Source organism: Passer domesticus, chromosome 1 (assembly GCF_036417665.1).
Source record: "Passer domesticus isolate bPasDom1 chromosome 1, bPasDom1.hap1, whole genome shotgun sequence".
NCBI lineage: Eukaryota > Metazoa > Chordata > Aves > Passeriformes > Passeridae > Passer > Passer domesticus.
Window position 1 is genome coordinate 40,817,996 of NC_087474.1, and position 27,052 is coordinate 40,845,047.

The 27,052-nt window shown below is 43.0% G+C and overlaps 1 protein-coding gene across 1 annotated transcript; it reads left to right on the forward strand.

Moving 5' to 3' along the window:
- Positions 1-121: 121 nt before the first annotated feature.
- Positions 122-26,650, forward strand: CMTM7 (CKLF like MARVEL transmembrane domain containing 7). Its single transcript, XM_064415481.1, has 5 exons — positions 122-330; positions 18,972-19,145; positions 22,005-22,103; positions 23,137-23,218; positions 23,576-26,650. Exons 1-5 carry the CDS (start codon positions 169-171, stop codon positions 23,587-23,589), a joined length of 531 nt encoding a protein of 176 aa, XP_064271551.1. The 5' UTR covers positions 122-168; the 3' UTR covers positions 23,590-26,650.
- The last annotated feature ends 402 nt before the right edge of the window (positions 26,651-27,052 follow it).

Sequence of the window (27,052 nt, forward strand, 5' to 3'; positions counted from 1 at the left end):
AGGCTCCCCTCAGGCTCCCCGCCCCGCGGCCGCCGGGCCGGGCGGGGAAGCGCCGCCCTCCGCCCGCCCCGCCCCGCCCCGTCCCATCCCATCCCGTCCCATCCCGTCCCATCCCGTCCCGCTCCCCGTGCCGGGCCGGGCAGCGGTGAGGGCAGCGCGGTCGCAGCCATGTCGCACGGGGCGCGAGTGATCCGCACCGGGGTCAGCAGCGGGGGGCCCGCGGCCCCGCCGCCCGTCACCGTCGCCTCCTCCTCGGCGGGCTCGGACGCGGAGCTCATGGACGGCGGCTATTTCCGCTCCTGCGCCGGCATGCTGAAGGTGGCCCAGATGGTAAGGGGCGAGCGGGGCGGGGGCCGCTGCCGGGGCTCCTCGGGGCCCTGGCAGCCCGCGGGAATGGCGCTCATCCCTGCCGGACGGCTCCCGGGCGGGCAGCGCCGTCGGGCAGTGCCGGGGCCGCGGCTCCGCGCGGGTTTGGCCCCTCAGGCAGCTCCCGGCAGGACGAAAACCCCACGTTCCTCTGGCAGAGCGAAGCTTTGCCGTCTGTCGGAAGCTGCCTTTGCCTCTTCCTAAGGCAGCAATGAGCTCTTCTGACCGGACGGACGTGTACGAGCCCGAAGTAGCAGTGTTAACTTTTTGCCGCTGACAGCGATAGCACCGCGATGCGATGGCACATCTCCGTGGTGTGGGTAAGCTCTTAGGAGGCAGCGGGGCCCAGTGGCAGTGCCCACAGCGGTGTGGTGCAGGTGGGCACCGCAGCTGAGGCTGCAGCTCCTGCTGGCTCCGTGCCCTGCCTGCCAGAGACCCCCAGCAGGGACCCGGTGACACGGGGAGGCGTGTGGGAGATGCATGGCTGAAATTCAAAATTCAAAAAATGAAATTCAAAAAAATGGTGGAGCGCTGCCAGGATTTGAGCTGATGCCTTAAGTCAGTGCAGGAAATTCAGCTCCATGCAGATATGGAGAAGATTAACAGATGGATAAGCTCTTTCTCATTTTTATGGCCCATCATTATCTGCGGGGTGATTTGTCAGCTTAATTACAGTAGTGGCAGTGATAATACCTAGGAAAGATCATGAAAGACATCAGGTACAGATACCTCCACATGTACATTTTCATCCTGCAAGAACTTGTGCCTTGACAGTTTTATTCTGGAGTTGTTGCCTTCATCTTTTGTAAGCTCCCAATGCCTTCTTTCCCTATGTCTGTATTTGTCCAGTAATTTTTTAAAGTTGTGTAGATTATTAGCACCCAGATTTCTGAACTGACATTTGAAGTTAAGATTCATTGAGTTCTGAGTACTAATACCAAATACTCAGGTTTCTCTTTAAAAGCTGTCCAGTTTCTTCCAGTTTGTAACTGGTTGTCAGAAATGACCCTCAGTAGCAGGAGATGAAGTTGACCATGACTGACCATGGCTGCCTCTACCTGCTGAGCATCTGCCCTGCACTCGTGAGACCTTGGAGCTGTCCCTCACTATGAATTCTGTGCAGTAGGAACACAAAGAGTTGTCTGCTGCCTTCTTCTGGCTTGGGTTCTTCCCAAGCCACTGAGTGGACCTGGGGAATCTTTGCAGGAGACAAGTGAGCATGTGTCTACATTGCAAGTGAACCTGTGGCCCCTAAAACAGTAGACTTGTGCTCTGCTGATAAGCTGAAAGTCTATCTGCTTTCACCACTGTGGAAAGAACAGTTCCTTTTATGGACTAGAAATAACTCATCCTCCCTGCCCTCCATCCTGCCCTGGTGTCTCTCCAGCTCTGAGGAGTGACTCCTAAAGCTGCCACAGCATGGTTATTGGTGCTGTAATGTCAGTTTCTGGTGTGCGTATTAAGTGCCTGCATTCTTTACATGCTTTACATATTTTCATGTGCTGGATGTAAATCTGTCTAATTTTATGTAATGCTTCACATACTTTGCATAAAGTCATATTTTATCAATGCTGTTCAATCTAAAATTCATCCAAATTTAAGCAAGTGGCTTTCTGTGGTGACTTTAACAGAAGTTAAAATAATCTAAATTATTTTTCCTCTGCACTCTTTCAGTTTCACCTTCTTATGCTTTTCATCTTGCCTGTAAACATCAGTAGGAGTTACCTCAGGTATTCAAGGAACTTTGGGCAAATGAACTCCTTGCAACACCACATATCACAATAGCACCTTCTCAAGTAATTCCGTAAGAAAACCAAATGTTTGTGCTGTAGCATGTAGAAATAACCATGATACATTACTTCTAGATATTCTCCTGCACCTAGTAAAATAGGGAGAGCTAAATATTTTCTCAATTCTCTTTTATCTCTTCTCACACAGTATTTATACCCACAGCTCAATTTGTATGAGCATTCATTTCTCCTAGTACAAAATGTTGGCAGTAACTTTTTGTGGTGAAGATTTCCTCATGCTTAATCTGTAAACATCCCTGCACTAGTCTAGGTGTGGCTGTAGTCTTACTGAGGAGCAGAACCCTTACACTGGCAAAGGGAAAAGGTAAAGTCATTTGGGTTAGATATCTATCACATTAAATTGTGTGCTGGGCCTCTGAGTGGTTGTGGTTGTGAAGAGGAAACGTTACAAGTTTTGTTTTCTCTTTCTTCCTCAGTCCCCTTTACCAAGAAGTAGAGGATGTGATAGAGGGCAGGAAAGAACATTTCATAATTTACTGTAGTGTTAAGGGCTGTTTGCTGTGCTTGCAAGCTAAAACACCCCAATGATTGGATGTATACGTGAGTGACATGAATCTAATAGATGACGACAACATGCTGTGGAAATCATAGAAAGAAAATAGAAAATAATGTTACAGCTGTTCTGCTGTAAGACAGGACTAAAACTCAGGATTATTGAAGAGATTGGGCAGCCTGAATTGTTGCTAATTTTGGGTGTTACCAGTGCTTTCTCTTGAAATTCTGGGAGCTCTAGTGTCTAGCATAGAATGAAATTAAGAATAAAAAAGTGTTTCTTGCCTGTAAACCTACATAAGTTCCTTAACTTTTTTTGCTAGAGAATTTATTTAACCTTGCAGAATGAATATAGCTTTGAAAAGACAGTGTATTTTATGCACTGACTTCATGGCCTGGGGAATAGTCTATAAATATGTTGAAAATAAAATGAAGGAGAAAATATAGTTATGCAGACTTGTGTATTTTGTGTGGCAGTAAAACAATTTGAAAGCTGCTTTTCCATATGTGACTGTTACTAACCTTAGTTGGGGCTCTTTTAAAAATCCAGTCTGAACTGACATTCTGATTTTAACAGGAAATTGCAAAGTATTTCAACATCTAACTTACTCCAGCTTGTTTAACTTGATGTTGTTAATACTGCTTTTGCTTTTTCTTTCCTTTCCTTCTCTTTTTTTTTTCTTTTTTTTTTTTTTTTTTTTGGTATTTGCTGTTTTGCCAAGACCTCTTAGGGATACCTGCAGGATCCCACTGTGGCCACCTTGGTTCTGTAGCAGCAGTGTCCTAAGCAAGTGTGTGAGTGGGTGTGTGTCAGTGTGCACAATACACTTAGACCAGAGAAACTGACTTGAATGACTTGAATTTTTGCCAGCTTGCCAAAATTGACACAAGTGGCACTTTCCAGCATTCTGCGTGAGCTGTGCTGGTTTGGTTGAGGCACATTTGCTTTGTGTCCTTGCTACTGCTGGCTTGTTTTATTATAAGCCTTTGTAGGAGCCTCTGTTGCTTAGCTTGGCAAGTTCTCAGTAGATGGGTTCTTGGGAGTTTTTTGAGGCATCCCATTAGGGCCAGTGATACGAATGTGCATTTGTATTGTCACCAGGGTGGCTCAACTCCAGCGTTGATAGGTTGAAACAAGTCTGGTTCCACCCAATTTGTGCTGGAGCCCTCATGTGCTTTTTATATTTTTACAGCTGAAGTCTGGAGGATGCCACTGACGCTGTACTGGACGAGGTCCTGCTTCCAGCAGAGCCCACGTTAGAGAGGGGAGCCTGTGTAGGAGTCCCCCTCTCCTAGGCACTGGTAGGAGTGACTGTATGACCCGTGTGAAGTGTCTGGAGCAGAGCTTAGCAGGAGTGTGACCATACAGGCTGAAGAGAGAAAAGAGCTGGGAGCTCACGTGTAGGAGAGCCATCATGGCCCAGCACATGCCTGTGTAGGTCTTTCAGGCTTCTCAAACTGTTGTCAGACCACTCCTTCCTCCTGAGAGGTGCAGAGTGACCCATGGCTGCCTTTGGTTCTCTTTCACCTCCCCCAGGTTGGGCCAAGATATCTTTGGTCACAGTTCAGACTGAACAATGACACCACTGTTGCTGTTACAGCTCTGTGAGAGTAAGCACAGCCTCAGAACACAGGGTCTTTTAAGCTAAAACCAGTGCTGATTCTGTCAGCTCAATATGAACCATCAGTTTCACAAGACAGAAAACAAGAAAATCAAAATTACCTTCTCAAGGCCAAAGAAAAGATTTACAAACAACTGTAATGTGAAAAAAGGATAAGCTTAATAAAAGTTGACAATAATGTCATTTTAACTTGCTAAAAATGCTAAAGCAATAGCTGAATCTTTTCTGCAGAGTATCTATTTAATTTCCAAAGTATGCCTTGACAAAAGCAATGACATACTTGACAAGTGAATGGCCAACAAGACAGTCTGTAATTCTGAGCAACTTTGAAGTGTGCTGAAACCTCTCTGGGTTATTTGTATACTAACATATAGTTGCATCATAGTATTCAAGAGAATATTAATTCATCTAACACTGAAGGCTAGAGAATGCTGGTAGTTAGGTTGCTGTAGCCAAGCTCCATTTCTGAATGTGTTTCCAAATTTACTGGGGAGCTATATTCAGAAGAATTTAAAGTGTGAAAAAAAACCCAAATCTGTTAGTGCAAGAAAACAATTCCTGATCAAAATCACTGATGCAAGAAAAAGAAATTCACAAAAACAAGTGCTGCTTGGAATTATTTGAGAGCTACTCAGTCTTTTAGCTTGATCTTGAGACTGAAACATCTTTCTGTCCAAGGAGGTGATTGAAGTGAAACATCTAATTCTGTGCAGCAGTGTGTCAGTGACATGATTTTGCCTCTACGATTATAAAGCTGCTCAGTCAGAAGAGAGGCATTCTGGTGATATGCAGAGGTGCTGAAATTGTAAACTTGTCTGTGAGTTCTGTGTAGACTGTGCTTTCTAGGGGATTGTGGAAAATCACCCCAAAAATGTGCAAGATAAACTGCTGGCTAAGCAATGAGACACATTTTCAGAGGCCAAGGTCAGAGCTGTTGTAGCTGCTCATTATTTTTGTTGTTCTGCTGGAAACTGCAGTAAAAGGACCTTGCTGGGCATGCTGAACAAAGAGAAAGAAAAAAAATTATCTGAGCCTTAGATGGCTCCAAAGTAATATGGAGCACTTGAGTAAGGAATGTCCAAGCTTAGTAATTAAGCCCAGTAGGACTGGGAGGTCCTGTTATTTCCCCTCTGAGAACACCAAAGCTGGCTGCCTCAGCCAGTGGTGTTTTTAACATGCTGCTGCTCCGGGTGGCCAATTTTTCTCTCCAGGTGTTTGCGCAAGAGCTGGAAGCAAACACTGTGTTCTCTGCAAGGAGTCCTTGCTGGTAGGCTGACACACTTTTATTTGGTGATGTGAAATTCCACAAGCAACACCATTCTAAGGAATTTTCCCCTTCTGTCTTGTCTCCATGCAGCTGCAGTGATGCAGGTGTCCACCAGGTTTCACAGTACCAGGGAACTAATGGAGCTTTACTTCAACTCTCTGGTTTTCTTTTTCCAGAAGTGTTTTTAGGGAGCAGTGCAGCCATAGACACTACTGTCGACAAGAACAAGTGTCTGGCATGGAAGGGCAGGAAATACATAACCTTGAAGTGGTACCATGTGTTTTAAACCATAAGCTGAGAATGTAGTCCTTTTGCTTTTTCTCTTGGGCAGGGGAAGGTTTTGTACCATCTGTTTTAATTTCTATCTGCCTTTTTCAGGGAAAAAAATAAACTTGTAATTTTTCTGCTGTCAAAACTGCTCTAGAAGGCTAAAAAAATCAACTCCAAGGCAATTATAGACATTATTAAACACTAGGATATTTCTGCTCTGAATGTATCAGTGAATGTTTTATTTTTTACTTATTAAAAGAGGCTTTCTAAAAGCTCAAAGTTGGAGCCATCTTTCATCGCTTATTTGGTTCATCCACTAGGATTTGTTGCAATACATTCATTAGCAATCTCTGTGCATGTGGAGGTGATTCTTTCTGTTGAGGTGATTGAACAGGGATCAGCAAATAACATTTTCTGAAATAGCAAAAAAAAGGGAAACGAAGCATAGAAATTTACCACATCACCTGAGACATGTTTAGTATGCCTGAAAGAGCAGAGTGAAATATTGGCAGTGGTTTCTTAGCACATTTGTTTTATGGGAAGTTACATTTTAAGGTGGTGTTTAAAAATCTTAGCTCACATGGTGTCTGTGGATAACAAGATGTGGTGGAAAAACGTGGATTCTTACTGCTCTGCACCTTCCTTTTAAGAAGCACAAGAGCAGTGTGTGTTCCCTGTCCTCCCTTTGTTTAGAGATGGTGTCCCTTTGAACATCTTCCTCTCCTGCCACAGAGTGACAGACACCAGGGGATCCCTTGTTTACAAGTTCAGTCTCCATCTGCTCAGAGCCTCTACATGACAGAGAGCATCCTTCACTGGGCCCCAGGACTGCAGGGGCTGGGACAATTTGTTGTGTCTCACTGAGATCCAGTAGAAGCCATCAGTGAGAGAAGCACACCCGACCCTGAGGCTCAGGTACCTGCTCTGCATTACTGGGGCATTGTTCCCCAAAGCCAGACAGTGTTTCCTTCTATGAGTAAGTGTTTCCTCCACTGCCCTCCCTTGGGAGTCCCTGTGAGGTGTTCACTCAGTCCTGTGGCTGAGCTGTCCCCTTTGTGCTGTTGTCATATCGTATGTGCTGTGGCTTTGTCCTCCTATTTTGTGGTCATATGTAAAGTATACAGCAGCCAGAAATTGCTATTTTCTGTACACAGGGCTCAGCCTCTGAAGCTGCTGTGATTTCCCTTCACCCACCTGTAAGCTTCCTCTCCTTTGTGTAACTGAGATTGTTAAAGGGGTCATTGTGGCTGAAACTACTCCTTGGCCTGTGATGATGGTCATTTGATGAATGTAATGGCAAGGACCGATGTGCCTGACTGGTCAAAGCTAGGTGGCTGCAGCTTTCAAAGGCAAAACAAACCTGGCTGCTGTTCCTGCAACAATAGCAGCAGCTGCAGTGCTTAGGGCTTCCTCTTCTGCTCACAGCTTCCCTTAAGGAAAATGGAAGTATGATGATGAGAAAACTGAGAAGCTGCTTCAGGACGAATTTTCTTATAATATTTTTGGCAGTTTGTTGTTTTGTTTCTGTTTTTTAGGAGTACCATTAATGAGTTCAAGACATAAGTGCTGACAGCTGGGCAAAATGTATGCTGTAAACGTGAGGTGACCATCAGCAGCTGCAGAACTGCAGACTGACTTGGCCTGTTTTCCTTGAGTCTGTAGTCATGCTCTGCAAGAGCTCTTTGTTTGGCAAAAGCACAGTCCCCACTTGCTGCTTCTCACCTGCTGGCTTGTTGAGCCTTTTGGCAATTTCTTGAGTATCCAACTTCCCAGCAGACACAGGAGTGTTGTCCCAGCCTGTTGGAGAGGCCTGTCAGTCTCCAGGCACTCACTGAAAGCTGTCAGCTGCAGGAGTGCCATGGGGGAAACTCATCTATTCTCATTTTTCCCCCTCTTTCATTGTCCTTCACTTCTCTGACACCTTGCTAAGCATCAAGTATTCACACTTAAAAAAAGTTGTTCTTGGGTATGCGAACACCCACACTGATCCAGCGGCCAGGCTGTGATGATGCCAGTTATCTGGGCATCATCTTGATGTTTTCTGGAACTCTCACCTGTGCTTTCCTGATGACAATCATGATATGCCAGCACAGCTAACAACGTGGACTTGGTGCTGTAAATGAGTCCTCCTCTTATTCAAGGACACCTCACTCAAGGCTCCTGTTTCCATGGCTTAGCAAAGCCCTTGCTGGAGATGATAGATAACAACTTTTTAGCTGCTGTCTGTGACTGCCAGATGTCGGTGTGGTGATCTCTGAGGCAGGGAGAGATATGGCAGGTGTCAACTGAAGATCTGAACCAGTCAAGCAGTAAATGCCTCAGACAGTGAGAAGGGGCTGTGTTGTGAGCAGCATCTCTAAGGGGAGTGATGAGCAGATTGCTTGCTGAGGGCTGGCATGAGACACCACTGAGCTGTTCACATGGTATCCCTTGATCTCAGCAACAACTTCCAGGAAGATGAGATTGCTGTTTGTTTTTTCAGGCATCTAATTTGATAGCTTAACTAGAGTGATCATTGCCCTGGGGTACTGGTTTTTGTGTTGTATGTTCCTATCTTAGTTTTAACTGGCTCTGTGCTGCTAGATACGTTATTGGATATCCAGAATATGGTGGAAACTTTGCTGCCTGTAAATATACACAATGTACCCTGGGCTTCCAGCAGCCAGACAGTCTGAACCAGGCTTGGTTGGCCAGCCAATGTGGGCTCCTTCTCTGTAGGTGGTATTGCCATGCACAGTTGGTGGATCCATTTTTAGACAGCCATGAACTTTATCTACAAGAGCTCTATATCTCACAGGTATGGATTAAGCTCTTTCTATATTGTGTATCACTGTCAATTTGGGACTTCACTTTGAGGCTTTTTAATGGGCAATACAAACAAGCCAAGCAATATATCTGAGAATGGTTCAGAGTGGTGGTTTCAGAGGTGCCTGGTTCCTGCAAGCAGTTTGTCTTCCCAGCCAGCAAGAAGGAAGTATGGCAGGTGAGCTGGGCAGTCTCCTGCACTCCTTCTCCACTTACACAAACCTACCCACACTGTGGACTCTTCTCCTGTCCTTCTGTCTGACTTTCAGGATTACCAGATGGAGAGAATGGCTGATGTGGCTCTCCAGGAGGATCTAGATGTTGGAAGTGCTTGGCTTGCAGAAGACAGAAGTATCAATCACGGCTTGCTGTGCAATTTTTGAATCTGGAGAGATTTGGTTTTACAAATTCCCCTCATTTTTGGCTGCTGTCACCAGATACTCCAGTGTCTCCTAGAGGAGTCTGGAGATTCAAGTATCTTACAATGTTTTTTACTTCCTGTAGTCTTTTGAGATGATTTAGAGATCCTCCCTACTTTGCAAGATAGATGATCTTCTACAGGGGTGTGAACTACAGCAGCAGCCATGTGCATATATGTTTTTTTTCAGCAATAAGGTAGTATTCTGTTGCCTGCACAGAGATTTAATTCCTTATTAATAAATAAACAAGCTACAAAGTGCAGGGTTCTCCTGGCTTTGTCCACAGTAGTATTTTCACTTGTTGCAGGTGGCACTTCTTTGAAAGTTAGAGGGAAAGCAGCTGTGTTTCCCAGAGCTGGAACCTTGCTAGGGCATTTGCTGTATTAAAATTTCTGTTACCATACTTTGCACACATGCTAGCAGTCAGCTGTGCCATTAATAGTGTTTTGCAGTGGATTCTATGTGTTTGGGGAACTGTTTGTAACTTGCATTATGCCACTTGTGCAATGTTACTCAGTTGCTGCAATACTTCGAGGGTCATGTATGCAGCTTTTTTGCAGATTGGAAAAGCTTACTGATAGTGCTTTCACAGTTGGAATGTTTTAAATTTAAATTGAATTTTAAACGAACTGGAGAGAAGTAGAAATAAAATTTGGAGGTTGTTGTGGGTAACAAGCTTTTCTTTTTTTCACTAATTCCCTGCCTGATGGGGATGTAGCATATTGTTTGCCGTGTGACTGTGAAGTCCTCAGCTTTCAGTAAATAGCATGCAGGATTGTGTGGTGCCTTTCAGTGTGTGCAGGCAGCTGTGGGATTGAGGCAGGGAGCTAGTTCAGCTGGCAGTGGTGGGATTGAAGTCCTGCATGCCCTGTGATCAGTGGCAGGCAGGACTTAATTGCAGCTAGTCATTACCAAGAATTGCCTTTTTAATGATTATGGCTAACACCCTGCATCAAGGGCTCTTTAATAATGTCCTTCATATGCTGGTTCTGGGATTACCCCACACCCTTTTCTGCCACTGAGGCCTGTGTCTGAGCAGATAGATAACTTCTTATTAATAGATATAGAACACCACTTGCTTGTACTTAGGATTGTCCTCTTATCTGTCTTGTAGACGGTCAGAATAAGATTATTTTGCCTTTTCTCACCCTCCCACCATTTTTATCTTCAATAAATAGCCTGTGGATGGTGGTGCACAAGAGAAGTGACTTATCAGAGGCCAGGCAGCCTCCTTATTTTAGCAAAGCAGCCAGACAAGAAGGAAATCTGCCCAGACGCAGGGGCTGAGAGATGATTGTGCAACCAAAGACTCACTGCTTCACAGAGCCATGCACTTGCAGGCAGCTGATTTCATCTGCCATTAATGAAGGTTCAAATGGACTGTGCCTTTTATCTTCTTTTTCTAGAAGGGGTTTACAACTCTCATTTCCAACACTGCCCTGGAAGAAGAAAATCTCATTTACAGCAGCAGTCAACGTTGCTGCTTAAATTAGCTGAACCAGTCTTGCCTGAGCTGCAGTTGTAACCTTGGTCTGTGCTTTGCTCATCTTTCTGATTTGGGAAGCTGTTAAAAAATTATTTTACTCCATCCAGAAGTATGTACTTAATATGTGGGTGTTGCTTCACTGTGTTGAGGTGTAACATTTGGAAATGTACAGCTGTAATCAGTGACATTTCTCCAGGGCACAGTTATCCTGATTGGCTCTTGTAGGGATGGAAAATTCCATTTACTATTTTGGCTGGTGTCACAAGCTGGAAACTTTGACATTTTTTCGTTCAAATACAAAAAGCATTTAGCTCTTATATTAAAAAAAAAGGCTGTGATGAAACTGCATGAGAGTCAGTGCTGACAAATTTGCAAACACAGTTTCTGTACAATTGCTTGCATTAAAACTTGGGTAAGTTTTAAGATAGTGGAAATCAAACAGGTTTTATCAATTTTATGAATCGTTCTCAGGGTCCTCCTCTTTTCAGATTCAGGAGGAGGGACATTAAAGCAGTACAAAGGTTCATCAGTCCTTCAGCAAGTACAGTGGGTGAAAAAGAAAAGCACTTTCAGGTATTTCCAACAGGAAACTGGTGAGCCAGAGCTGCTGCCTACAGTATTTGTGCAGGTGTAGCACTATGCTGAATCCTGCCCCCTGACATTTTTCCCCTGAATGGTGCTAATTTTTGCTTAGCTAATTTCAATACGTGCCCTGATGCAAGAGAGCAGGAGAGATAGTTAGGAAACATTAAAAGAGGGAGTTGGGGTGCAATGTTATGTATAGAGGGAAATTTGGATGGGAAAGAATTAGATACAAAAGGAGAAGAAATATGGAGTGTAATGGAGGGAAAGAAGAGGAAAGGGGAATACGGAGCAGAAAAAAAAAGGAAAGGAAACAGCAGAAACAAAAAGTTGTCTCTTCTTATGTGAGGATATAGTGGAGGGGAAAAGTCAAGGAAAAAATACTCTGAGAAACATGAGGATGTGGTTATACATTGCATGGCAAAGTAATTAAATGAAAAGATAACACAGAGCTGGATTATACATGAGGATGTGTATGTCCTGGTATTATGGTAAAACTTTGAGATAAGAGTTATAATGTTCCTCTGTAACTGGGCACCTTGAGGCAATTTTGCTTCTTATTAATGTTATCTTTCTTCCTGCAGTTAGGTTGGCATTTCACATCTTATTTCTGTACAGAGAAAGAAAATTATTGTCCAAAGCTTAAAGTTACGTGGTCAGATAGCAGTTTCAGCCTGGCAATTCAGTACATCATCCTGGGATTTGTAAAAAAACATAGTCTGTGTCTTTCTGCAATGAAGTTTTTAATGTTGTTCTTTGTACTACCACAGCAGCTAGAAATCCAGATAAGGGGTAGGCCACATGCAGTGAGGTAACCCCAGCCAGCAGCCAAACACCCAGCCAGCCTCTCACTCACTGCCCTCACCTGCAGGATGGGGAGAAAACAGAAGAAAGGCAAAAAGACCCATGGATCAAGATAATGGCAGTTTTATAAGGAAAGCAAAAGCTGCACACACAGGCAAAGCTGTACTTTCTTCCATTAGTCTGTTCAAGGCCAGGCTGGATGGGTGGTCTAGTTGAAGGTGCCTCTGCCATGGTGGGAGGCTGGGAATAGATGGTCTTTAAGGTCCCTTCCAGCCCAAAACATCCTGTGAGTCTACGATTGTATACATAATCATTGCTTGGGAAGAGAAATGCCATAACCTGAAATATTCCCCCTGAAACCTCCTCGTCTTGAGCCTTTATCACTGAACACATCATCATATGGGCTGGAAAATCCCATTGCTCAGCTGGAGCCAGCTGGCATTGCCAATGTCTTGCCCACTTGTGGTCATGCTTTGGGATGAGGGGAGGGAGAAGAGAGGCAGGAACTCTTGTGGCTGTGTGAGACCAGTTCAGCGCCAGTGGGAGCACTGATAGGTTATCAGCATGTTTTAACCACAGAAAGCCCAGCCCCTGTGAGCTGCTGTGAAGGCAGCTTGTGACACTCCCACACAGGGCATCACCACTGTGCAGGGCCTTGCACAGCCACAGTGGGAAAGGGCAGCCTGTGCTCCACTGGCAGAGTAGTGCAAGAACAGGGGTGGCTGAGAATGTGCAGTGCTGGACAGTCAGGGATGGTCAAGAGGATGAGCAGCAAAGCAGTCCTGGCATTAAAGATTGGAAAACAGTTTATTTGCAATGTCTTGTGCATGGTGTGCTTTCTGAATCACTGCTCACTGTTGGTTTTAAGTAAATAAATGACAGACAGGAAGTAAATACTAATTTCCATTTTAGAGTGAGCTAGGACTCTCATTTTTGTTTGTCTTGTTTGCTGAGGTAGCAATTCAAAGCAATTCTCAGAAAGTGAACCTTTTCCTCCTTTTGCTTGTTGTGTGGCTTCCTCCTTGGATGATTTTCATGCCTGCTTGTCTGTTACATATGTGATCTGTTGATTGTCCATTTGGGGTTTTTGGAGAGGGGAGCAGGGAGCAAAAGGATACGGGTATCTTGGTATGGTTTTGGGGGGTTTTGTATTGTCTTTTTTTGTCTCTTTGCTTGTTGGGTATTTTTAGTGAGCATCTGTTTTCATTCACTCTGTAAAGGAAAACAGCCATCTTGCCCTAGACATTTATTAGCAGTCCTCAAAATTTTCACCTTTATTTTACATGTCTGAAGTGTTTTGAAGGTGCCAAACTTTAGCACAATGCATGTGAAGTTTCTATTAGTCCTCATTTGGTGACTGGAGGAGCAGAAGTGGTGAAATACGTGATTTACTGAAGTTCAGACAGAAACAGGGTTACAAAACTGGGGTCAGAATTCAAGAGTCAGTGACTTACAATTTCTCCCTTATTGTGTCAGTGCTTGCCTGTGGAAATGGGCCTCTCATCCTCAGAACATTAGACTTTCCTTTAAGAGTAGGTTCTTGTCAGTTTTGGAGATCATGTGGGATTTATGTTTGTGCAGGTAGTTGTGTCTGTGGAAAATTTAGTTCTCTCCAAATGTTACAGAAGAATTAGGTATTGGCAATGAAGCCAGAGCTTTATTTATGACATCCATTATAGCAGGACAGTAGAAAAAGATCATACAAAGCACTTGCACAGATTGATTCCTGGGTTATAAAATTGTTCTGTGGTCAGATAAGCTACAATCTTCTACCACATGAGCAGAAAATGCTTTGTGGTGCCAGCTGGCTTGTAGGTGCATGTAGAGCAAAACAAGTCCTTTCCTTTGTTACCCTCAGGGCACTAGTGAAGAAAATTGTACCTGTAATCTCTGCACTGGTGGGAGCACTCCTGCCTGCCCCTTCCTTGGAGCAGGAGGGTCTCTGTTAAGTTCTTTGAACTTGCTGGCTTGGCCTGGCCTCTTCGCTCTGTGCTGGTGCACTCCAGCAGCGAGTGTTGGTGCAGCCCATTAATCCTGAGGGACAGGCAGCTCTTGGGCAGTGGTACTGGTGGCCTCTGTGGCCAGTGACAGGACTGGGAGCCACAGGGGGACCCAGCCAGCAGAGGGGCTGAGGGTTTGGCTGGCTTGCTCTGGGTCTCAGCATCGTGCCCAGCCCGCTCCCATGTGGACAGGGTGTTTGGAGCCAGGCTTTCTCTGCAACCTGATTGCATTTGCAGGACTGCATTCACCCAGGAGTGAGCTTGGGGAGTTAGAGATGGATTTCAAACAATCTAAAATCAGGACTACAACAGCATCTGGGCCTAATGCCATGGGGTTTTTCTCCAGTATGCATTTGCCTTAGGAGTAATTGGAAGTTGGATCTTCCTTCTGTATGTAATTTCTTCTTAATACGAAGGCATGATTCCTCTCCTTTCATTAAGAAGGTGTTGAATTTTCCTGCAGTGGAAGATTCACTTCCTTGAAGTCTTGATACACATTTTCTTTGTTTTTTACTGAGTGTAATAATGACCAGTGGACTCCAGATGCTCATCCTTTGTCAGGGACAAGAAGAAACAAGGAGGAAACCAGCTGATTTTTAAAAAGAAACAGCATTTCCAGGGAACGCTTCCAGAAGCATTTTATAGCACAGAGGAGGAGAATGTATCCCTCTTGTCCAGTCTTTCCCTATCTTCTCTAGCCTGAGAGATGAAAAAGGAAAGTGTGCCATTCTGAGAAGATTGATGTAATATCTATGGGCAGGAAGGAAGATCCGGGGAATTACAGGTTTGTCAGCTTCACCTCAGTCCCTTGGGAGATTATGAAAAAAATCCACTTAGAAAGCATTTCCAAACACATGAAGGGCAAGAAGGTGATCAGGAGTAGTCAACATGGATTTACAAAGGGGAAATGATGCTTGACCAGCCTTACTGCTTTGTGTAATGAGGTGTCTAGGTTGGTGGACAAGGGAAGAGTGATGGATGTGGTTTACCTTGATCTTGGTAGGGTTCTAGTCTCCCATAACATCCTCTCAGACAAGCTGACAGGGTATGGGTTAGACAAGTGGGCAGTGAGATGGATTTAAAACTGAACAACCCAGCCCAGAAGGTTGTGTTCAGTGGTACAAGGTCCAGTTGGAGACCAGTCACTAGTGGTGTACCTCAGGGGTCCGTACTGGGACCAGCACTGTTCCACGTCTTCATTAATGACCTGCATGATGATGCAGAGTGCACTCCTGAGAAGTTTGTAGGTGATGAAAAACCTGGGAGGAGTGGCTGATGCGCCAGGGGGTTGTGCTGCCATAGAGAGGGACCTTGGCAGTCTGGAGAGAAAGGAGTCTCATCAAGTTCTACACAGAGAAATGCCAAGTCCTGTATCTGGAGGTATTTGAGGGTAAGCCCCTGCACCAGTACAGGATGGAGGTTGGAAAGCAGCTCTCCAGAGAAGACCTTGGGATCTTAGGGGACAACACGATGACCAGGAGCCAACCATGTGCTTTTGTGGTGATAGTGGCCAACAACTTTCTGGGCTTTAGGAAGAAGACCACATCAGGAAAGAAAAACTTGTGTTTCATTTTTTTGGTAGATCTGAGTTAACTTCTAATCACAGCAGGGTTTAGTCTTGGGAAGGTATGTCAGTGCCATTCAAGAGGCAGATTGTGAGGATGTGGTTACCTCATCTTCAGCTCCAAGTAGGGAAGAGAATGCAGGTTCTGTAAAAATCTTGCAGGCTCTGTTATGTCTTTTCTGTCTTCTTAGTGCTGACTGCCTTTAGCTCACATTGCCTTGACTGCAAGATAGTTCCTGATCTATACCAGTGTCCCTAAACGTGCTTCATGACTAATTTCAAATATCTGGTTCAAAGGAGAGTCAAGAAGTGGGATCATTTAAGCTAACTGACTTCTATGAAACAGAGTAAATGTGGAACTTTATTTAAATCCAGAAATCCCTCCTTGGGGTTGATTAATACGTATGGTCTTTATTTTGTTCTCAGAAACCAGAAAGCACTTAGATAATAGTACCTTGCAATGTGTCCCTCACCCCTTTTGTAATGCAGGTCTGGAGCCCAGGTATATATTGTGGAGCCCACCAAAATCTTCTCATGAGACTGACCATCACTTGGCCTCTACTTGTGGTCACACTGGCTTGCTGGCTATGGGTTACCTCTGTGTTGCTGTCATGACCTGTGAAGTGCTATATTGAAATGGAAATAGCAGTGCTCTGATTTTTTTTTGTGCCTCCAGTTTTTATTTTCAGGGTGTATAAACCTGCTCCCCTGAGCACAGATGCATAAAGAACACTCATAACATTTGATCACTTCAGTGCTTTGCCATTCATTTCTCTCTCTCTCTCTGTGCCACAGACTGACTTTTGAGATAGATGTTCAACTATATCCCAGACAGTTACATATTTATCACTTTATCACTCAGTTCTCTGGAAACCAGGATCCCAGGGGGAAAAAAGGTACAGTCATCACCTGGTATATCATGATAACCCAGTATCTGGTGAAGGAACTTCAATATTTGTCATTTTCAAAGAACAAGTGATATTGTGTGGCTCTGTAACTTGTATTTGTTAGCATTCTTTTTTTTAAACAGGTGTGTTTTAAACTCTGACTGTATCTGCAGGCAATAGAGTGTGGCAGATGGGGTACAGCTTTATATAAAGTTGTTGAGAGGGTCCCCTCTGCACCTGTCCTGTGAAACTGAATCATGTGCCTGTGAACGAGGACACTCTTTAGAAATCTCATGTTGCAAGATTTATGCTAAGAAAGTAAATCTTTGAAAGAAGCATCTCTTGCCATGCAGTGGTTTCTTCCTGTCTGTGTGCTGAGGCACATCTACATTCAAAGAAGGGAGAATCTTTACTAATTGGATTTGGAGTTGTTTTAGTCATGAAGAACTGTTGAAGTGGAAAGCATGTTTGTTCAAATCCACAGTTCTGCCCTGTCAGGAGTTGAGCAGATTCTTCATTGGTACCATGTATCTTCTTATTTCTGAGGATTATGACACCACAGATGTACTTTCTCTCCTTGGATGACTCACATTCTTCTTTATGCTTCTCAATTTTTATACCTTTTAACTGAAAAGAAAAATACTGCTATGTTTCCATGAAATTGAAAGAACTGGGTCCAGCTCAAACTAAAGGTTATTTCCCAGTGCTTTTTATTATTTGAATGGTGGTTGTATTTCAAGAGTCCAATCCTCCTCCTAGTTCTTTGTACACTGTAAAAAAATCTGCTAAAGTTAATTGTTCATGTATTAAATGAGCCAGTGGGCAGATTTAATATTTCTGTGAATTAACATTTCCTTCTTGATTTTTATAGTGTAATTGAAACTGGGAACTGATTATTGTGAAGACAAATAAGGGAAACTTCTTCTAGCCTTTGGTGGTTAGAGAATGTTGTCCTCATCCCGCCTTTATCCAAGAGCAAGGCTCAGTGCTTGCTGTGACTTGTTGCTGAGTCCTCCTGTAGAATAAAATTTCATTAAATTTTAGTTTTAAATTATGGAAATAATAGCTGTGTCTTGCTTCACTTAGAGTGTGCTCCTCGCTTATGGGGTAAATTATCTCCTGATTGTTCAGGTTATTTTTATTATTATTTAAGTTAATATTATTATTCAGTGGCTAAGTCAGATGACTCTGCTTAACTGACATTAGGATTCAGAGAGCAGGGCTCACTTACAGGGCTAATATCAGCTCCTTGGACTGCCACAGTAAATTTAATGGAGCTGGACCAGGTCTGACAACAGCTCAGCCAATGGTGTGGGAAGGAATCTGGAGCACTGACTTTTTTCACTGAAGCCAACGTTTTGAGGTGGTTCACTGTCAAGACATTGATGTGGCTGTTTGGAAGGAGTTTGGTGAAGGTGGCAGGTCCTTGTGAGGTTTGTACATACAGACCCTCTGGTTGCCCTTGTACACACATGTATCTAGCCTGGCCACTCAGAACTGAGCAGGTGAAACTGGGCTAACACTTAGGGAGAATCTAAGCTATGCTGCTTGGGCGTTGGGGTTGGGTTTTTTTCTCTTTTAATCTTAATGAAATTGTTCTGATAATGAATGCAGTTGGTTAGGAGTTTGGAAGATGAGTATGCAGGAAAGGATGGTGCAGTCTTGAAGTGCTGGCTTCCTCAGATAGTTAATGTCTAGGAGAAATACTTAAAATGTGAATCATTACAGCTTCTGGCTGACTCTGGATGAACTAAAAATTACAGCGGCTGAAAGCATGCATTGACTGAGTCTGTAATAAAGAAATATTTTAGTATATTCTTGGTAGATTTATTTTGATCACCAGGTTAGCCAGGCTGCTGGAAGCAGCAAGATTAGTAAAATAAACAAGTAGCTTTAGATTAAAGAAAAAAAGGAAATAACTTTTGTCCTTAGCATGCCTACAGCTGAAAGAAGTTGTACAATAATGCTTTATAGTTTTATGTGGCAGTGTTAACTTATAAAAGTTTTGAGGGTGAGGTGAATTAAATCAGTTCCTCCAAATGTTTGTAGTATTTTCTCTGATACTGCCTTACAGTCCACTAATACTTCTGCTCTGTAGGTGGCAGAAAAGGAAGAGTAAAACTGTTAGCTTAGTCTTCTGACTGTGCATGTGAGAAATGTCACTAAACAAAAGTGAAGGATATGTGTTCATGGACACCTCAATTTTCACAGCTTTCAGTGGACTCCTTCTGAAAGTCTCTGGGCTTCAGATGCTTCAGTCACTGGTGCAACTCCAGGCATCCAGTTCCATTTCTCTATTTGGCACTTCTTCTGTTGTACATAGAGACATCTTCAAGTTGAGTTCTTCAGGCTGAAACTGCTGTTTTCCTTCTGGCCACTGCCCCTTTCACCAGGGGGTTGCTTCAGCTCATTTATCAGCTAATTATAAAACCTTATTATCATGCTTGTTGCTTTGTCCTCCATTTGGTTGGGACCATCCCATTTACATTAGATACTTGTGTTTTGTTTCTAAGTGCCATTTTGTTGTGCTTAAAATCATCTCCACGACCCTCCCAGCACCACAGTGAACACCTTGAATGTGCTTTTTGTCTTCCAGATCTCACTGCTGATTGGATTCATCAGCGTGAATAATTCTCCATGGACAGATTACAGTGCATACAGCTTCTTTCAGATTGTCACCATGTGCGACTTGGTTATGATTTTGTTCTTCTACATCATGCACATTTTCAGAGTCTACAGGAAGCTGACTTGTGTTAGCTGGCCACTGGCGGTAAGCCTGGGTTCCTCTCCTCTCTTGGGGCTTGATGGGACTTTCTCAGTCCTTTCCCTTGTGCTGTCTCACAAAGATAGGCTGTCTTTCACTCAATTCTTTTTTGCCTTGTATGCAAATCCTTTTGTTGCTTGAATTCTGTTCAGCAGATTGTGTAACTGTAGGACTTTCGGCTGATTTGGATTTGATTCTGCCCTCCTTTACACAGACGTAAATCTGGATTTACTATATGGAAGGCAATAATTTTATTAAGAGGCAATCGAAAGGAAGCCACTGATCATCAAACCTTCAGCAGATGGGTCCTAGCTCAGGTCATTTATAGCAGCTCAGGGATTGCTAAATTACCAAATCATAGCATTAGAATTCATGTACTACATCCTGTCCCAAAATAAAGTCTGAGAGTGCTATTTAAATCAAATGTGCCTCTTTTTGGTATGGTTTTAGGTAACTTAAACAATAGCAAAAAATAGTAGCCTCAGCCTGATTGCCACAGCCTGGCCACTCCTGGGATATCCTGCAGGATGTTCCTGCCTCATTCCCACATTTCCCATACACATCCATCTCTCATATCCTAGCAGAGAACCCACAGGCTGCACCAAAACTGAGAGACCTGAACTTCCTCAATAGCTCTGGCTCAGGTCAGCTAACAGAAGAGTTCCACATCCTGGTGTGGGATGATGGATTTGAACAACCTCTTAGAACATGCCTCCCTTACATGTGTTAGTTCCACTGAAGAAGGACCAAAGGAGTGGGGAAAACCAACTGGAGGGATAGAGAGGAATTTTTAAACCCAAGAAATTTAAACCCAAGGTGGTGGTTAATGGAAGCTATGTAAGTAATTTACAGATCTAGGATAACAGTTTGTCCATCCATCCACTTATAACCAGAGAGAAAAATTTAATTTTCTTTTTCTTTTTAGATGAAGAATATGGTTAGACTTTTTTTTCAAATGTGTGCCACCACTATCTGTTTCTAAAGGTGCTTATTTATCTAGAGATAGTACAGATGCAGGGATTGAAATAAAGGAGTGAAGTAAGCTAATAAACAACAGTTTTACAGAGCACCATTTGATGTGTGCATTTCTGTAACAGGTCTGTGCTATTTTTGCCTCTGCATGGGCTGCTTCTGGGGGTTTTTTTTTGTTCTGTGTTTAATTATTCCTCAGCGTTCCAGAGTTTAAGGCACTGAAGTTTGTGGCTGCTCAGCTTTAGAAAGCTTTATAGGATATGATGTTTGAACATTGGTGCTCTGTTACAAAACAAACAACCTCATTTTCAGTCACATTTAGGTATCTTTGGAACAGAAGAGGAAGACGTGAGAGAGTCTGGGAAACTAGAGCTAGCATTTGGATCAGTTTCCTGGCAGGATCTTTACATTGCAATCAGGGGTGTGATTTGCAGCCAGTAAAGCTGAAGTGGTTCAAGAGGTTATTCATTGCTGACACCTTTTAAAGCTTGGAAGTATTTCTCCAGAGGGGCACTCTTCTGGCCCTGTCAGGGGTTGGTTTTCCACCTAATGTGGCCTTTGATGACGCTGTTGCAGCTTTGCCCATCCCTTGGATTCCTGTAAAGTAGTAGCCTGTGTACACTGCTTTGTTTGATGTCTCTAAGGAGGCAATGGCATGTCCCATTTGCCTGCTGTGTCATGGGCTAGTCAGAGAAGCCTCCTCGTGCATATAATTTATTCTGGCGAATGCAAGGGTTGACATTTTGATTACCCGAAACAAGTTTACAAATTAGGAAAGTAACTTGTGGTCACAGAACCTACTTTGCAGGAAAAATCCTCCTCAGCTGCTTTTAGGACCTGAGCAAAGTGAAACTGGTATGGTAGACTGTTCATCTTCTGGGCTTTCCATGGAAAATTTCCTTTTGGGACTATATTCTATCTTCTGGTTTGAGACAGAATCTCTCTTCTCCTCCTCTCTCCTCTCATTTGCTTGGCTCATGCTGGCAGTGCAGTGCAGATAAAGGAAGCAGATATCCACCTGCCCCACCCCACCATGCACAAGAAACAACCCATGTTCAGTGTCCAAACACCTGTACTGGTTGTCATAAGCTTTGTGGGGATTCAAAACTGAAATCCACAGATACCCCTTGCTTGTAACAAGGTAAAATTGACTCCTGGACTGATACTTACCATATCAAAGAAGAATTTAAATATGGTGCCTTGGTCCTCTCTCAGAAAATCCCATGGCATCATGTTTTACTGCAGATGTGCTTTTTGAGCCTTCCCTCCCTTCCCTCTCTTCCCTGTGGTTTCCAATCTCAGTTGATGTAAGTTTTTGTAAATGCAGCAGTAAATCTAGTGCTAACTTCCTAAGATTATCAGAAGTAGGAGCATTTGGTTTCCCACTTTTGCCATTTCATATAGGCTAGAGAAGTATGTCCTTAAGGCTCCTTCCTTTCTCCAGAGCCATCTCTTTAGGTAAGGTGCATGCTTGATGCAATGAAGTAATTTACTGGGCTGAACTGAAGGGATTGCGTCCAACCCAGTAAGTAAATCCTGTTCCAGTCACATTAGTAGACCCAAACTGTTCTTTTTTGAACAGAAACTGAGGTTTGGTATAAAATCTGTTCACAAGGCGAGTTGCTGGGTTTTTGGGGTTTTTTGCTTTGTTTTGCTTTGGGGTTTTTTTGGGGTTTTTTTTTTGTTTGTTTGGGGGTTTTTGTTGGTTGTTGTTGTTGTTGTTGGGTTTTTTGTTTTTGGTTTTTTTTGGTTGTTTTTTTCTTGTTGACTATGTTATGTCCTCTGGGTTTGAGGGTTTGAGTCATCTCTGCTGACTGACTTTCTTTCTGAGATGTATCAAAATGCTTTGCAGATGTCTTTCCCTTCTGATGCATGGTGTGCTTGTCTTTGCAGGAGTTTCTTCATTACTTAATTGGTACACTTCTGCTTCTCATTGGATCGATTGTAGCAGCAGCCAAGAGTTACAATATAACTGGACTTGTGGCTGGAGCGGTAAGACTGTGTTTATTAGGCTTGACACTTTTAAAATTGCAATATATATTAATTAGGGCATTGGAAATCTATCACTTATACCTCTGTTTTCTTACAGACTTGCCTTACTTATGTCTTGGTTGGGTGAACAACCTTCTAGCTCATTTCAGTGAACGTTCTGTAGCACAGTGCCAACAAAAATATTTTGTTGTCAGATGCTGGACTCACCACTAGAGTTGGTATTTGTCCTGCCAGAGCATTGAAACCAAAGGCTTCTGCTTTAACTCACAGGAGCTAATATGTTTAGGTGAATAGTTAAGACAATTAACTTTTGACAAAAGACTGTTGTAGCAGCTGGAAATTACCTAAAAGATTTCACTCCCCCCCTTTTTGGCTTTCAATGCTCCCTGCTCCTGAACAGAGCCCTGTTCAAGGTAATTTCTCCTGAGCTAAAACCCACTGAGGCTCTGAGGTGACTTCTGGCAGGTGCTCTCTGCTTCTCTTGGCTGGAAGGCTTTACAGAGAGAGGCATGACTTCCAAGTGTGGGTGACAGTATTTTCACAGCAGCAGGACCTGAAATACAACTCCTCCAGAATAAAGAATTACTTTCAGAAACTTAGTCCTGACGGTGCAAGCAGATGAGGAGACCTACCTGACTTGTTTATTTGGCAGACAGAGGGGAAAGACTTGTTTGAATGGGGCAGTAAAAGAGCAGTAATCAGAGGTGCTAGAAACAGTCTTTTCTTTGTTGCAGAATCCTCCTGAGAGGTTTAGAACTTGACATTCCATGCTGCTGTCCAGCTCTTTCTCCCTCCTTGTGCATGACTCTCAGTCTATCTTTCAGTTTTGACAAGACATAAGCTGCTATTATACTACAGAAACTTCTGGGTTTTTTAATCTTTTGTCAGAGTGGCGTAAAAAACTCCACTATTTTTTGGGTCTGTTAATCCCATAGAATGTGTAGCTGAATATACAAAAGTGTCCATACATGCATGGAATATGTGTCATCTAATGCTGCATAAGTATTTGTGGTTTGTTTGTTTTCTCATCCAGACTTTCGGGTTCCTGGCTACAATACTTTGTGTTATAAGCATGTGGTCATCCTACAAGGTTTCGTGCATCACACAGTCAACAAGTAAGTATCGTGCTTAGTAACTGCCAGAATGCTTCCCAAAATGAATATTTATATTTTCTGGCACAGGGCTGTGTCTACCTGGAAGAATCTGTTAATGCCCTGGTTGTTGTGACTCAGAATTACTCTAAAAGCAATAATTCCAAATTTTCTGTCATCACTAACGTTGTCACAGCTACTGACAGCTGTTAACAAATAACTACAAGAGCAAAATAACTTGCTTCTAGCAAATAGTGAACATAGCAATGCTTTCTTTTCTCCCTTCCCCACCCCTCACCAAAAGGTTTCCAGTGTGTTGCTTAATAAATTGGATGAATTTGTTTGTGGCAACACAAGTGACACTTGTCTTCCTTTTCAAAGATGCATCTGTGTGACTCCATCACCTGTGCAAGACGTCTGCCTTACAAAACAGGATACCAAAGAGGAGTGTCCACTACTGAGGAGAGAGCCGTGGGTATTTTGTTACTAGCCTGGACAAGCTGGTAGCTTTGGAAGATCTACTTGAATTCCTATGCAAAACAATGTTGTGAACCAAAGTTTTTTTGCTCCCCCCACCCAAAGAAGTTTATAATGGAGAATCTGCTTGTTTCAGAGAAAGACAACTTCTAACTCTCAAGCTGGGCTGTGACATTTCCAGCTATTTGCAATAAGTGTTATTTAAAACTCATTTGGACAGTCATTTGGTTCTCTCAGAGGGATGGAAAAATTCCTTCTGATTTCCTCCATCTGTTTACACAGGGGAAATCCTGCTAATTCCTACCTGATTCTTAACTTCCAAGGATTATACGTTAACAAATGAACAGTTACAAACTAATTTGTGCCTGGATAAGCTGACTCAAGCCTTTGTTACCTCTTTCTATCAGAATTGTGGACTTTTTCTAACATCAGCTCAGCCAGCATCAAAAATTATGAACTGTAACTTGAAAACATCATTGCAAGCACTTCCTCCTACAGTACATGATGAAGTCAGGGATTTTCTCCATGAATTTTTAGCAAAGATTATTCTTTTAAAATTCCCTTGCCAAATACAGGAAAACATGTGCCCAAGAACATATATTTAATATCTTATGGGGTCTTTTTTTTCCCTCCTTTTCATAGTAAGACCACTTCTTTAGAAAATTTCTATGCATTTGCTATAAATTATTCACTTTGTAATCGAACAGTGTTTATGGAAAGCCCATTGTGAATGGAGCAATGTGCTTCTTTCTCTCTCTTACATGTGGTATTGTCACTTCCTCTGCCTCAGCTGGAATCTGTGCTCCTGGGAACTCTGCCCAGAGCCTGGACAGACAGAACAGTTCAGTTTTGTCCAACCTGGTATCATAATGAAATTCTATGCAACTTCAGTGCTGAGACAATGCCTTCTTGGCACCTTTGTCTTTCCTTTTGTAATCCATCTCTGGTGAGCTGGGAGTTCTTTGCAGGAAAAAAGGAAGCATGGGCCTCTCTTCCTCTTTGGTGCTTCTATCATGTCTAGCTGTGAAGTAGAACTCGGTTTATTCTGTCAGAATAACTGCATGATGGTGCAGCAGCAGTTGGGTTTATACAGTTTACCAGGGACAGTCTGAAGAAAAAAGCATTTTCTGGCCTCCTATATATTTTTCTATTTGTCTGAAATTGTGCATCAATACTGCTAAGTAATTTAGTGTTCTCTCAGAAAATTCTTTTTATGCCTCATGGCAGGTCAACATATATTGCTATTCGTTGCCACCTTTTTTTCCCCATCTAATATATGTATCTTTACTTTGAATTTATTTTTAATTCTGACAACAGAAAATTGGCCAACTGCTAAAATGTCAAAAATGTTAAGTAAGTAAATGAAAATAGATAACTTGAAGAGGTAAGAATCTCCCTCCTCATGGTGCACAGTTTCTGTGATTCTTTTTTGCTATTTCTTTTCAAAAGAAAAGAAATGTCCTGTTTAGAGCAACACAGAGCAGCAAACAATTCAAAAGGACAAGATTCTGGTTTTAGTGGATGAAGGTACATACATTCACTCCAAGATAAAGTGCTTCAATATTCATGCAGAGGATTATTCAACTAAACTATATAACAACAGGCAGGTATATTCTTACTAATTTCATATTGGATATTTCTTATTTTTCTACAATGTTCAACTTCTGCCCCCTACCTTCAGATGATGTCTTTTGTGTTTAGTCAGGAATGAGCCATTTTTTTCTTTTTAACAACCAGAACTGAGCGTAGCTCAAAGGCTCTCTACCTTAAGAGAACAAACATTCTTCTCAGCTGGGAATCCATTGTCAGCAGTGTCAGTGGTAGCTCAGCCTTCCTTGTGCTACCATCACAGGACCAGTCAAATGGCCTTATGTGACAAGAAACTTCATTCTGGGCACTTTGAGGGAAAATGCCTGCAGAAGAAGGTACTCTCTCACACACACACACATATGCATGTGTGTCTAATTTTTTGCAACAAGGGTGCTTGATCACCAGTCCTCCTGCCAAGACTGACTTTCAGTTTTTGGAAACCAGCACTCTGACTTTAATTTGGACTGATATGACAGATGTTTAAGGATGCAACCTCTCCTGTTCCCCTAGAAGAGAAGACTCTGTTATTTCTCCCTCACCTCCTGAGGTATCACTGAGATTGACAGTAGGAACCTTCCACAAGCATTAAGCCCACTTGGCAGTCCTGTGGCAAGCAGTGTTCTGCTGCAGACAGTGTGAATGCAGCTGAGGCCTCAGCGCTGCCATGGCAGTGGGGACAAGCACCTGCTAAAGACTGGGGCTGGGGCCTGAGCTTGCTCTGCAGAAAAGGCTGTTTCCACTTTCTCCTGGAACCATGCCCCCTCTCCTGGCACTGTACTAACTTTTTTTCCAGCCTCTCACATCACTCTGGCACTTGTCACCATATGGAGAAAAAAAAAGTCAAGGGGAATTTCATGCAGTCTAACAACCAAAGAATTTCTGAACTATGTTCCGTGATCATCCAAAGAATATGTTTTGCTTTAAGTGCACTTGCTTTTACAGATCAAGAGATGTAAGTTACCAGTTCCCTTTTGGGTTTTGTGGCTACTGACAGGGCTACAATATTCCTGCAGCTTTGGCTGTTGTGACAGTGCTGGGTCCACAGACCCACCAGATGCTCCTAATCAGGATGCTCTCAGGCTGGAAGACTGACATCTCTGCTGCCAAAGTTTCCTTGCTTTCCCCAAATCCTCCTTGTGAAGCATGTCTACCAAGAAAAGCACAGATTTTCTGTTATCACCAGCTCCACCGGGGCTTGCTGAATGACAGCTCCGTCTGGCAGGGAATTCAACACCTCTCTGCTGTACCTCTGCCAGCAAAAGTGTTTTAAGTCTCCTTCAGTGTCAACCTGGTTCTGAAAGCTCCATCTGTCTGCAACTTTGTCAAATATGGGATTCCAGCTGTTTTAGAAATAAACTCTGTTAGCTGTTTGGGTGATGTGGAGAATCAGACTGTTGTCCTGGTCATTTTTTCCCTTCCTCGACCACAGCAGTGGCTTTCTCTCAGGAGAGTATCGGAATACATCCTGTAACTGGAGCAAAATAGGTAAGAGACACAGAAATGGCTCTCCAATGGAGATAGTTGGATGTGCTCCAACTATCCCACCCAAAAGTTGTCCATCCTCTTCAGCTCCAAGATGAGTGTAGTTTATCCTTAGAGCTAACACAAAGTTTGACATTCAGTTTTTACTGAAAAATTAAAATGTAAATGTTGGGAAAAGAAAATTGGTAGTACAAACTGTTTCATACTGTGAAAAAACTGAAACCTTATGTTTGAGCTCTGGGGACTTTTGTCATATAGAAACCAGGAAAATGAGAAGGGGAAATGAAACTTTTAAAAAAGAGGAAGTGT